Source organism: Loxodonta africana, chromosome 22 (genome assembly GCF_030014295.1).
Source record: "Loxodonta africana isolate mLoxAfr1 chromosome 22, mLoxAfr1.hap2, whole genome shotgun sequence".
Taxonomy (NCBI): domain Eukaryota; kingdom Metazoa; phylum Chordata; class Mammalia; order Proboscidea; family Elephantidae; genus Loxodonta; species Loxodonta africana.
This window is the reverse complement of record NC_087363.1, coordinates 37,195,569-37,208,404: the sequence shown is the minus strand read 5'-3', so window position 1 is coordinate 37,208,404 and position 12,836 is coordinate 37,195,569. Positions and strand designations below refer to the sequence as shown.

General features: G+C 54.2%; 1 protein-coding gene across 1 annotated transcript in view; it reads left to right on the top strand.

The window, feature by feature from the left end:
- Window positions 1–12,836, top strand: part of WNT7A (Wnt family member 7A) — a 75,865-nt gene that overhangs the window by 24,644 nt on the left and 38,385 nt on the right. Inside the window, exon 3 of the mRNA XM_003409734.3 lies at window positions 1,911–2,182. Coding sequence (XP_003409782.2) covers window positions 1,911–2,182 — 272 coding nt within the window. The remainder of the gene's footprint in view (window positions 1–1,910; window positions 2,183–12,836) is intronic.

Here is a 12,836-nt window from a genome sequence, read left to right as displayed (position 1 = left end):
CAATGAGATAATGTAGGTGGGAGTCAGGAAGCCTGCAAATGCTCAAGAAAGGCTCTTTGTAAGCCCCAAAGGTTGAGGTATGGTTAGAGGGAGAGGGAAGAGGCTCTGTCCCCCCGCTCTGGTGAATCCCCAGTTTGGGAACGTTCGTTGAGCCAGGCACAGTGCTAAGCATTTCACACTTGCCCAGGTGAGTGCTTGTCCTACCCACATTTTACAGGCAAGGAGACTGAGGCTCAGAGAGAAGGAACTCGCCCAAGGCACCATTCGTTAGTAGGGAATTGAGATTTGAATGTAGGCACGTTCTGGCTTCAGAGCTCCCTGTTAATAATGGTAGTCTCCCGCCTCTGTGGGAGGCTGTGGATGGCCAGCCCAAAACAGCCATGACGTTGTCCAGTCCAGCAGATGGATGGACAGACCTCCACGTCCAGAGGATGTGAGGGCAGTGATGGAGGAGCTAGGCAGGCGCTCTGTGTCTTAGCAGCATGGGTGAGGGGGGCCAGTAGGTGGATGTGGGGTGGATGGAAAAAGGGTCTTCCTGCGTGTGAGTCGGAGCCACCTCAGGCACAGAGCAACTTGGGGCTGCCTCACCCACTTTCCTCACCCACTGCTTACGTCATCTCTGTCCTGACATCCTGAAACACTTCTTCCCAGCTCAACTTCATCCGCCTGGTTTGGGCTCAGAGGCTCCTCCCTCCAGGAAGCTTTCCCTGATACCATGCCACCCCCACTTTGAGAGCCACCGTGGCAAATGCTCAGCAGAGCTTGGACTACACAAGGCTCTGTCCATACATTGCTTTACTTAATCTTCACCTGCGAAGTAGATACTGCTCTCGAGCCCATTCTGCAATGGGGAAACTGAGGCCCTGAAACACTTAGTGGGAGGGCCTGGTTTGCACCAGGCCTGCATGACATCCCACCCAGGGTTCTGTCTCCTGCACTCCAGCAGCTCTCCAAGCTCAGGCCCCACGCACCCACCCAACACACATACAAAGCCCAGTGCCAGCCATGTGGAGCCTCGGAAATCTTCACATATAGTTCCCAGACTCCCGGCAGGGCCATCTCCAAACAGCAACTCCTAGAGGCTGCCCTGATTCCCTGTGGAACCTGGCTTGTAGCTAGATCCTCTTTGGGTGCTCACCTGCCCCATTTCCTCAGCTGTGGTGGACTCCTCTCCCCCAGGCTTTGTCTTCTGTATTGGGCTTGGAGACACAGGGATGAAGATGGCCAGGTCTCTGCCCTCTCAGGAAATGCTCCCTGTCTAGTGAGGGACCACGGGGAAGTGGTGGGGACAGTCATCTCCAATAGTGGAGGACACACGGCAGTAATAGAAGCAGGCTTTGTGTGCCAGGCATGGAGCCAAGAGCTTCACCTGGACAAACTCCTATCATCCTCCCTCCATCGCCATGAGGAAGGCCCTGCTGCTATGTCTCCATTTTATAGCAGAGTAGGCTGAGGCACAGAGAGGGTGGTCATTGGCTGGAAGTCACAGAGCCAGGGAGCGATGTTACTGGAATTTAACCCAAGCCTTCTGGTGCAGAGCTGTGGGCCTAATGGGTGTTTATGAAATGCTGCCTTAGGGCAAGTGTCCAGATTATGTGACCAATGGGCTGCACCGCCATGTCCAGTGCGTTTGGGAGTGGGGGTGGATGGTGGTCAGCCTGGCGGTCAGCCCGCACACCTTCTTCCTCCCTGGGCGTTCAGTGACTGGGAGCTGAATGAATGTGTAGGTGATGGGGGACGCTCAGGCACTGTGATCCTCTCAAGCAGGAACATTTTCAGGAGAAGGAACAAGCAACAGTCTTGTGAAGCCATTAGAGTGAGCCCAGCCTCCTCCTCTTCCAGGCCCCAGCCTTGTCCCAGGACGCCCAGTTCCTGATCCTAGCCTTTCTGCTTTTCTCTCCTCCTCACAGGAAGCCGGGAGGCTGCCTTCACGTATGCCATCATTGCTGCTGGTGTGGCCCATGCCATCACAGCTGCCTGTACCCAGGGCAACTTGAGCGACTGTGGCTGTGACAAGGAGAAGCAAGGCCAGTACCACCGGGATGAGGGCTGGAAGTGGGGTGGCTGCTCTGCTGACATCCGCTACGGCATCAGCTTCGCCAAGGTCTTTGTGGATGCACGAGAGATCAAGCAGAACGCCCGGACTCTCATGAACTTGCACAATAACGAGGCAGGCCGGAAGGTAGGAAGCCAGGGCGGGGCGCCAGCAGCTCAGCGGAGATGCTGCGAACAGCTCGTCGATAAGGGCTGGTGTGGGATGTCTGGTGGCGTGCCACAGGGCTCTGCCTTCAGCCCCGCTCCACTTGACTAGGTCACTGGTCACCAGTTTGTTTCTGGTCAGGATTTGTGTAGGGCATGAGAGGCGGAATAACAGAATCTCAGTTGCCACAAATTGGATGTAACTCAGCAAGATGGAAAGAGGGGCAGATGTGAACTCATACTTGGGTCCACAGAATCAGCTGCTGAAAAATCTGATTGGGGAAGGGTTTGGGGTGAAGTCAGTAGAGTCATGGGTGTGCACCAGCTGCCAGAACAACCAGCATGTTCTCCGGTCAACTTAACCAAAATCTGGAGCTCCAAATCAAGGAGGAGACTGTTCCCTCTTTACTCTCTCTTTAGACCCTCCTGGATTCTGGGCTCTGCTTAGAAGAGTCAGAGATGTTCCAGATGTTTCTAGAGGAGGTGGCTAGGATAGGATGGAGACTGGGGACTCCATCCTGTGAAGAGTTGGTGTCTGAGGCAAGAGGAGCAGATGGGTCTGCAGGCTCAGAGTACAAGGGCCATGGGGTGTCCCAGGGAGGCAGGCCCTGCCAGGGTGAGGACCAGCTTGTAAAGGAGTGAGCTCCCCACCCTGGGAAGTATGGGAGCAGAGGCAGCTTGACAATGCATCTCAGATAGCCCAAGTCAGGGCTGCCTATCTTGGGCCATGTCCCAGGCTGAAGCCTGAGGCTGGGAGTGGGCTCTGGAAATGCCGGCAAAGGAGGAAGTGCTCAGAGCCCACCCTAGAGCCCTTTGGCCCAGGAGGTGTGGCGAGGGCTCTGGTGTTGAGTTGAACTCCATAGAGAAGTGTTGTAAGCCAGAACAGATAGTAGGGAGGGCTGGGTGCCACCTGGTGGGGGGTGCCACTGCAGTGACAGGAAGGCTGTGTGGGGCCCACCACCAGTGGCCACAAACACAATTGCCCATTGGACTGGGCAGGGCTGTGGTGAATTGAGGAACACAGGCCCATCTGAGTGTCTGGCTCAGCTCCAGCCCACTGTGGCTGAGCGGGCATATGGGTCCAGGGTGGCCAGACCCTTTTAGATCTTAGCCTCTGATGTTTATGTGTGGTCACCTCATTTTAAAATGTTGCCAACTCCCAATAATTGTTTAAAAAAGAAAAAAGAGAGAAGATTACCAGAGGAGCTCAGACCTAGTACATCTCCTGACTAAGGATGGCCTCCCGAGCTGCCAGTATAGGCTTGGGTGATAGATGGGGGACACCTCTTATTCTGATATGTCACTTCCAGGGCAAGGCAGTCTTCTAAGCACTGGACGCACCAGCTCACTTCATCCTCACTGTGTCCCTACGAGGTGGGCACCATCATTATCCCCACTGTACAGGTGAAGAGACTGAGGCATAGACCAGCTAGGCAACTTGCTGAAGGTCTCCACGGCAAAGCCAGAACCCACCGGTAGCACCAGGGTTTGTGGTGTGGTGGTGGAGGCATGGGCTGGGAAGTCAGCTGCCTGGTGCCTTCAAGCCCAGGAAGCAGAGACGGCAGTAGTGTTCTCACAGGCAGAGGTGAGGAGGGAGGAGAGAGGCTGGGAAGCACTTACCCTGGGGCCTGGCACACAGCTGGTGTAGGTGTGGTTGCGATTGTGTAAACATTGCCATGCAGGAGGGAGTCTGTCTCTGAGTGTGGGTGTCAGGGAGTAGCCAGCCCACCTTGGAAGGGGAGCAAGGCCTGTGGAGTGCAGAGGATGGGTGGGGCTCCACTGGCGCTGCCCCTTCCTCCCTCCCACCTCTCCAGCCTCCAGCCACTTCCTGTGTGTCAGAACCATCCCGGGCCATGCTGAGTCACGCAGGCCAGAGCAGAACCGCTCACCTGGCCTGTACAGATGGCTGTCCTGGGGGAGTTGGGAGGGAGGCCTTGCCTGGCCCTGCCCTTTCCAGCACTCGCTGGGACCTCTGCCTGGGGCCCACACCTCTCTTGGGGTCTTCAGCTGTTCACTCCTCTGGGTTTCTGTGGTCAGATCACCCCTTGGGGCTGACATCACAGGTTACAGGCTCCCTCCTGCCCTCCTCCCCTCTCCCAGCCTCAGTTTCCTCATCTGCAGCTACCTTGTGGGGCCACTGTGAGAATTCAAGGCGCACATGCCTGGCCTGGGGTGAGGAAGGCTCAGTTTACATCAGGGAGAGCGGTTTATGACCACATAGCTCTAGCCGGAGTGGGGGCTCTTGGTGACTATTTAGTTGTGTTGATAGACAGCCTTGGGCCATCAGACACTGGGAGCTGGCAGAGGCCATACAAGCAACTGAGGTGGACTGTCTGGAGGAGATGGGCCTCAAAAGATGAGTGAGGTTTGACTAGGCAGAGCAGAGAGGTCTGCCATGGGGAGGTTGTGAACAAAGGCCAGGAGGGGGGCCCATGGGGCCGGTTCAGGAGGCCAGACTGGCTGGTCTGTGGGTCCCTGATCAGGTAAGAGTAGGCAAGGTGGCTTGAGGGAGCCTTAAATTCCCCCTGAGATCTTCTTGGGGCAGCCTTCTCCCTATCAGCTCAGTGTTCTTTCCTCGGAAGAGCCCTCTTTCCTTTCCTTCCTGGATTTGCCCCTGATGTTGCCTTGTTCCCTGGCCTCCTGTCCTCCCCAGACTGTAGGCTGATGAGGGCAGCGGCCCTGAACGTTCATTCACAGCGCCTGGTATACAGTAGGTGCTCTCCAAATACGTACGGAGCGAATGGATAAGGATCTTCAGTCACTGGGAGCCACTGATGGTTTTGGAGCAGGGTGGGAGTAGAGGTCTCCCGTGAGGCAGAGTAGGAGGGGACAGGAACGGGGTCTGGGGCAGAGCTTTCGGGAATAATGTAGACTGGGCCTGATCTGATGTTTCTGGGTGGCACAGCTCCCCCACTGAGGGAAGCCCAGCTGAAGAGGTGCTTCCCCATCGCCCAGCTCCGCTCTGGTTAGGAAGGGCCCATGGGGGTGACGTCCTGGAAAAGCAGTTCAGACAGGGACTGTGCATTTTCCCGAGCCAAGGGGTAGAATTCGGGACTACACACATGTGCACAGGGGAAAGGCCTCATTTATCACAGGCCCCGTTGGTTATGGAGGTGGAAATGGAGGCCCAGAGAAGATTCCAACTGGCCCTCGAGCATCTGGAGCGATGACCACATGCTTAGCCCGAGCAAGCAGGAAGGTGATTGCCCCACCTAGCCCCCAGGATGGCCAGATGTCCTTACTCCCTGCTGGAGAGCACCCCAAGGGCCCAGACACATACCCAAGTGGGCAGGAGCAAAGACAGCCACCAGCTGGCTGTGAGTTCCAACCCCTCTGGGGGCCTCAGTTTCCCCATCTGTCAAATGGGATTATGACCCCTGTCTTATTGCAGAACCCCTGTGCTGGCCAGGGCCAGAGAGGGTGCTCATGGGCAGTCCTCCAGGACCCTGTGGTGTGCCATTGAATTTAAGACACGGGACCCCACCCCTAGGACTCCCCCATCAGGCTGCAGTGGGCCCCATGCACCACAGAGTTGGGGGACCAACAGAGGAAAGGGGCCAGCCGGCAGCCGCTCAGGTTGAACGTCTTGGAAAGGCTCACAGATGTGTTTATCACCGGCTGCTGGCTTCTGCTGTGGGAGACAAGACTCAACCTGACCACCCGCTCTGGGGCTTATTGGCAGCTGGAGCGAGAGAATGGGGGAGGAGGGGGAGCCGGGGAGGGGTGCATCCTGGGGCAGAGGTGGTGGCAGGAACCCTCTCTCCTGCAGCGCTCTGTGTAGGCCCCAGTGAGGGGTGACCCAGGGGCTGTCCTCCACAGCTGTCCTGGGCTAGGGGAGCCCACTGCCTTGCCTGGCAAGTCCAGGAGGACGCGCCATGTGGTATCCTGCCGTGCAGGTCTCTAACTTGGGTCTGGGTCCAGGCAGAGTCAGGCCCTTGTCAGCCAAGGATGTGGCTGTGGGGGCTTTGAAGGAGGCACCCCCACATGGGTTGAGGCTTCCGCTCTTCCTCCCATTGTCTCTTGTAGCTGTGAGGGCTCAGGGTCCAATCATGGAGTGGTAAGGCTGGAAGGACAGCCTGATGACCCCATTCCTGGGAAGTTGCCATGGGGGGTGTAAATGACTCTTTTGGGAAGGTGATATTAGAGTTATACTCTCTGCATTCTGGAATTTTAGGGCCCTAATATGCTGGGGTGGAAGTCACAGACTTTTCAGGTTAGGATGTGGGATACTAGGTTCAACTCCTAGCCTGTGGGGTTTGGAATCACAGGACTTTGGCTGGGAGGGGGAGGGGAGTCAGAATCTCTGGGATGAAATCTTTGGGTGACAGACTTTTCCATTGCTTTGGATCATTTCTTGTCAGCCTTTGGGGGGAACTTCCCGTGGGCAGTGGGGAGAGGAATTAAAGCAGGCTCTTGTCCTCAAGATGCTTATAGCCTAGCAGGAGCGTCAGATCAGAGGAGCGAGATTACGGCTCCGGGCTGCATACTATAAAACCTGTCACCGTGGAGTCAATTCCAACTCATAGCGATCCTTCAGGACAGAGTAGGACTGCCCCATAGGGTTTCTAAGGAGTGGCTGGTGGATTTGAACAGACGACCTTTGGGTTAGCAGCCGAGCACTTCACCACTGCACCAGCACAGGAGAGATACAATTCTGAAGGTGAAGAGAAGAGGGCAGAGGAGGGGTGGATTGTTCCCCAAGAAGGCTGAAGCGCTTGGAGGGAAGAAGAAGGGACCCCTAGCGGGGCTCTGAAGGATGAGTAGTAGACCTCCAGGGGGACAAGCAGGGCAAGGAAGAAGGCAGTTCAGACAAAAGTCATGGCACATACAAAGGCACCATGGTGGTGAAGCTCAGGGGCCTGTGTGGTGGGGGGAGTAGGGAGAGTGGGGAGTGATGGGCGATGAGGCTGCAGACGGGGCTGGGGCCCAATGCAGGCCTTGAATGCCGGGCCCAGGGGTGGGACTTCCTCATTGTGTTGTGGGTGCCTAGAAGAGGCTTTGACTGGGGAGTGACGTGGTCAGGATTCTGGCCCTTTCTGGGACAGAGAGGAAAATGAAGTGAAAGGGCCAGGTTGGTGGCTGATGCCAAACCAAGCAGAGGCTGTAGGTGGGCAGGAGGGACAGCTGCTTAGGAAGCGTAATTGCAAGATGGCTTCAGGCTGCATTCGGGGTAGATAGATGGATGCTGCCCTTGCTGGGTTTGGGAACCAGAATGGGGGAGGTCAGTTTTAGGGGAATAGGAGGTCCTATGGGCAGCAGGCGAGGATGCCTAGGGAGGCTGCTGGTGCCTGGGTCTTAATTCTGGAGCGAGGTCTTGGCTGGGATGCTTCTGGCGGTGGCAGCAGAAGGTGGTAACGGAAACCCTGGCATCATTTGGTGGGGTTGCGCAGTGAGAGGAGCAATGGAAGAGGGAAAGAGAGCCAGGGACACTGCCCTGGGGGAGTCAGCTGAGGCAGAGGGCTGTGGGCCGCAGGATGAGACCGGGAGGGGGCATGTTCAGGACACAGTGGTAAGCATGTGTGAAGCATCCCTTGTGGAGGAGGGGAAGACCGGGCTGCACCTTGAACCAGCCTCTGCTGTTTCATCGCTCTGGAGCCCGGGCCAAGGGACAGGGCAGCTTCTAGGTAATACTGCCCCCGAACAGGCTGTCTGGGCCTCACTGGATGCTGAGAGTGAAGTGCACCAACTAGCTAGGAAGGGCCTTGGAGCAGGGAATGAGGCCCTCTGCAGCCCCTCCTGGGAGCCTGGTGACTGGGCCTAAGAGGGAGGCAGCCCTGGGGATGGGGGCACAGGTGGGACGGGGCTGGCCCCTGCTGGAATGTACCGCTTGCTCCGAGGGAGGTGAGCTCAGGGGGATGGAATTCCACCGGAGTGAGAAGTCACCTCCCTGCCCAGCCCCAGCCTATTGCTCACGGAGGGATGTCGGTCTTGTCCTTTCCTGCCCTGCCCCATCTGGTCTGGGTGCTCCTGGGAGCTGGATTTCCACTCTTGTGCTGGCCACAGGCAGGCCCGTGAGTTGGGGGACACCAGGGACCAGCCCCTGGCAGCTGGGGTGGGGCCGAGATAAGACTTGCTCAGCTATGCTCCTCTCTGCTGTCCTGAGGGCCACTTGAATATTTGACCAGATAGAGTGGCCAGCAGTGGCATGTCAAGGGCCCGAGGAGCCAGGCCCCGCCTGGCTTGAAGTCACCTGACCAGGACAGGCTGAGAGGAGGCCTCCTTGGGCTGTGGTGCCCCCATTCCTGCTCCAGATGGAGAGGCCTGTAGCTGGGACTCACAGGGCTTGGACCAGGGATGGCCCCGGGCAGATCTTGTCCCTCCAGGACCTCAGTTTCCTCCAGAGGGGACTTTATGGTTTCAGAGGGATTTTGCAGGTCTGACATGTAGGGCACGAGAGGCTATAAGGTTCTTAGGAGCACTGAATGCCTACCTTGTCTGCAGCTACCCTCCTTTGCTCTCCAACCTCTAGCTGTACTATCTGTTCCTGAAGTCTGCCAAGCTTGCTCCTGCCTCAGGGCCTTTGCACATACCGTTCCTCTGTCCAGAATGCTCTTCCCTCAAATCTTTGGATAAGTAGCTTCTTCTGTTCCTTTAGGTCTCCACTCTGATACCATCTTGTCAGGGAGGCCTTCCCTGCCTACCCTACCCAATGTCCACCTCACCTGTCTCTGTCACACCATGCTATTTAATTTTCTACATAACACACATCATGCGAAGCGATCCTCTTTACATAGCTCTTTACATGTTTATTCAGTGTTGCCTCCCACTAGAAGATCAACACCACGAGGGTAGGGACAGTGTCTGTTCACAGCTGTAGCCCCCTATGCCTAGAATAGTGCCTGGCATACAGTGAGTAGCAAGAAATATTTGTCGAGAGAATGAATGAAATGACAAGAGTCTGCCCTTTCCTGGGGGAATTTCCCAGGAATAGGGTTGCAAGAGAAAATGCAGGATGCTTACTTCAATTTGAGTTTAAAATTAAACAAGGCATGATTTTATTCTAAGTATGTCCCAAATATTGCCTGGGAGATATTCATTCAAAAATATTCATTGTTTATCTCAAATTAAAATGTAACTGGGCATTCTATATTTTTGAATTAAACTTTTTATTTTGAGATAATTCCACAGGAGTGAGATTCACAAGCAGTTGTGAGAAATAATACAGAGAGAGTCCGCATACCCTTTACTCAGTTCGCCCCCAGTGGAGACATCTTGCAAAACTATATACAATATCACAACCAAGATACTGACCTTGATACAGTCAAGACAGAACATTTCCATCCCCGCAAGGATCCCTCCTGTTACCCTTTTATAGACACACCTACTTCCTTCCCACCCCACCCCTATCCTTCACCCCTGGCAACCGCTGATCTGTTTTCTACTTCTCCAGTCTTATCATTTTAAGGATGTTAGGTAAAGGCATCACAGAAAATGTAACCTTTGGGTTTAGCTTTTTTACTCAGATAATTCCCTCGAGATTCATCCAAGTCGTTGCATGTATCAAGAGTTGGTTCCTTTTTATTGCTGAGTGATATTCCGTGGTATGGACGTACCCCCCGCTTGTTTAACCATTGCCTGCTGAAGAACGTGTGGGTTGCTTCCAGTTTGGGGCTATCATGGATAAAGCTGCTGTAAATAGTTGTGTACAGGTTTTTGGGTGAACATATATTTTCATTTATTGGGATAAATTCGTAGAAGTTCAATAGCTAGGTTATAGCTGCATGTTTACTTTCGTAAGAAACTGTCACGCTGTATTTTTCAGAACGGCTGGACCATTTTGCATACCCACCAGCAATGTATGAGACACCCGGTTTCTCTGCCTGCTTGCCAGCGTTTGGTGTTATCACTGTTTTTTATTTCGGCCATTCTGATCTGTGTGTATCTCACTGTGTATATCTCAAAGCGATACCTCATTGTGGTTTTAATTAGCATTTCCCTCATGGCTAATGATGTTGAACACCTTTCATGTGCTTTTTTGCCATCTGTATATCCTCTTTGGTGATATGTCTCTTCATGTCTTTTATCCATTTTCTAATTGGATTGCTTGTTGTTGTTTAGCTGTCGAGTTTTGGAAATTTCTTTATATGTTCTAGATACTCGCCTTTTGTCGGACACATGGTTTGCAAATATTTTTTCCAGTCGGTAGCTTATCTTTTCTTCCTCTTCACGGGGTCTTTCACAGAACAAATACTTTTAACTTTAGTAAGGTTCAATTAGTAAGGTTCAGTTATCAATTCTTCCTTTTATGGATTGTGCTTTTGCTGCAGTCTAAGAATCCTTTGCTTAGCCCTGGATCCTGAAGATTTTCTCCTGTGTCTTTTTCTAAAAGTTTTATAGTTTTACGTTTACGTTTAAGTCTATGATCCATTTTGAATTACTTTTGGCTCAGGAGTGAGGTTCAGACCGAGGTTCAAATCTGGCAGCCCTCTGCAGCCCCTGCCGGCCTGTCCAGCAGTGTGCCCTCCAAACAGTGCAGAGGAGAAGTGGAGAACCATCTTAGAGATGACAACTCTCCTTTCCTCGGCCTCATTAATCAGTGGGAGGTCGAAACCCAGACCCAGAGGGTCCCTACCCAAAGCCTCTCACCCTCAGGTAATAGAGGGGCCAGGCTTCGCACCCAGGGCTGGCTCCCAGCTCAGACCTCCCACGGTTTTGCGTGGCTGACCAAGGCGGGTAGAGCTGGGCTGGGTGAGGAGCTGAGGGGGGCTGTGAGGTGCACTGGGGGACAGCGCACTGGGAGGACCAGGCCCGGGTGATTGGGCCCAGAGGAAGGAGCCAGACCAGGACCAACTGGAGCAGAAGCCGCTGAGGAGGGGCCAGAGGGAGACTGTTCCTGGCTGGGCTGGACAACGCCCCCAAGGCTAGAGGTTTTTCCAGTTCTCTCCGATGACACAGCAAGGGCAGGGCCCAGCCAGGTCCTGTCAGTGATGCCACAGCGATAGCAGTGGCCATCGCGGTGCCCAGGAAGGGAGGGGACGAGATAAGGGAGGCCATGGGGTGGAGGAGCAGGGTGGGGCAGGAGCAGCGTTTGTCTACAGAGAAAGGAAATGTCTGTGGGACCCCAGCTCCGTGGGGTCGGGACCCTGCCATCCCACTTTGCTCTGGACCATTAAGACTAGCCTCCCCCAAGCCAGAGGTGGATTTGGCAGCCCGGGGCAGATCCAAGGAGGTGGTTGGAGACCCTGGCTTGGGAGCAGCTGGGCAGCTTAGCTTGGAATAAGGCAACCTCAGTGGGTACAACTCGAAGGGCTGTCAGGAGGCGGGGGTGGGAAGATACCAGACAGGACCAGGACTCACAGGATGGAGGAACGTGGAGAATAGGTAGGATTCATCTCAGGTGAGAAAGAACTTGCTACCAGAGGAGGAGAGCCAGGTAGAGGGCAGGTACTGCTTTACGGGGAGGGTAGAGACAGGAATCTCATATTAGCACTTGAAATACATGTACTGATTTAATCCCAACACAGCCCAGTGAGGTTAGCATTCTCTGTTGTTCTCTCCCTTTTATACAAGGGAAAATGGAGGCATAGAGAGGTTAAGAAATTTGCCCAAGGCAGCACAGCTGGCGGGTGGCAGCCCTGTGATCTGAACCCAGGCAGTCTGGCTCCAGACCCAGTTCTCAACCACTGAACTGTCCTGCCAGCTCCATAGGTTTTTGGACTCGGATACTTTTACCGACAACTACCCTCTCAGTCACGGCATCCTGTGATTGTAAGATGCGATCCTAAGAGTCTAGGATCCCCTGACTTGGGGAACTTGGAGACTCTGTGGTCCTCGGGCCCCATAAAGCCCAGACAGTTGGTCCTGCGGGGATTGGGGACTTTTTAGGCACTGTGCATCCTCTCCCACTCTGGTCACCGTGGTCCCGGACAGCTCTGGGGCCACCGTCGTCTTCCTGGGGGAGGACACTTCAGGGCCAGGAGGAAACTGTGGTGGTGGAGAGGAGAATTTTCTCTCCTTAGTGGGCAAGGGAACTTGGGCATCATGGAGCACTCGGGGTGATAGTGGGAGATACCCAGATTGGGGGGGGTGCCCACACCTGGTGCAGAGGCCTGGACACCTCTTGTGTTAAAGAAGCTTCTGGGCATACATGGCCTGGGGAAGTCTGTACTGCTCATCCTGGCAGGCAGCCAGAAAGTACACCCTGGTGTCTCCCAGAGCCCAGCCCAGGCCCTTTCACAGCAGGGTCTCCAGTGTACAGGTACCACTGACCCATGGCTGACATCAGAAATGCCCACTAGAGAACTGGTGAGCAGTGGGGTTGTAAGTACCTTGTCCTCTGCCTTCAATTTACACAGGTATGAACAGAGCTGGGAGAGGGGTGTTGGGATGTAGGAGGTGGGCCCTGGGCTCTGGGGCCAACTCATGGCTTTTCTGAGTCCTAGCTGTGTGACCTTGGGCATGTGACTTTGCCTTCCTGTGCCTCAGTTCCTCCATCTGTAAAACAAGGCTAATAATGGTACCATAGTGTTTTTTTTTTTTTTTAGTGTATTATAAGGATTAAATGATTTAATGAATTTAAAGAGTTTATAGCTGTGCTGTCCAGTACAGTAGCCACAAGTCTCGTGTGGCCATTTAAGTTAGTATAGAAGAAATAAGAGGAAAAATTCAGTTCCTTAGTCTACATTGCAGTTGTTCGG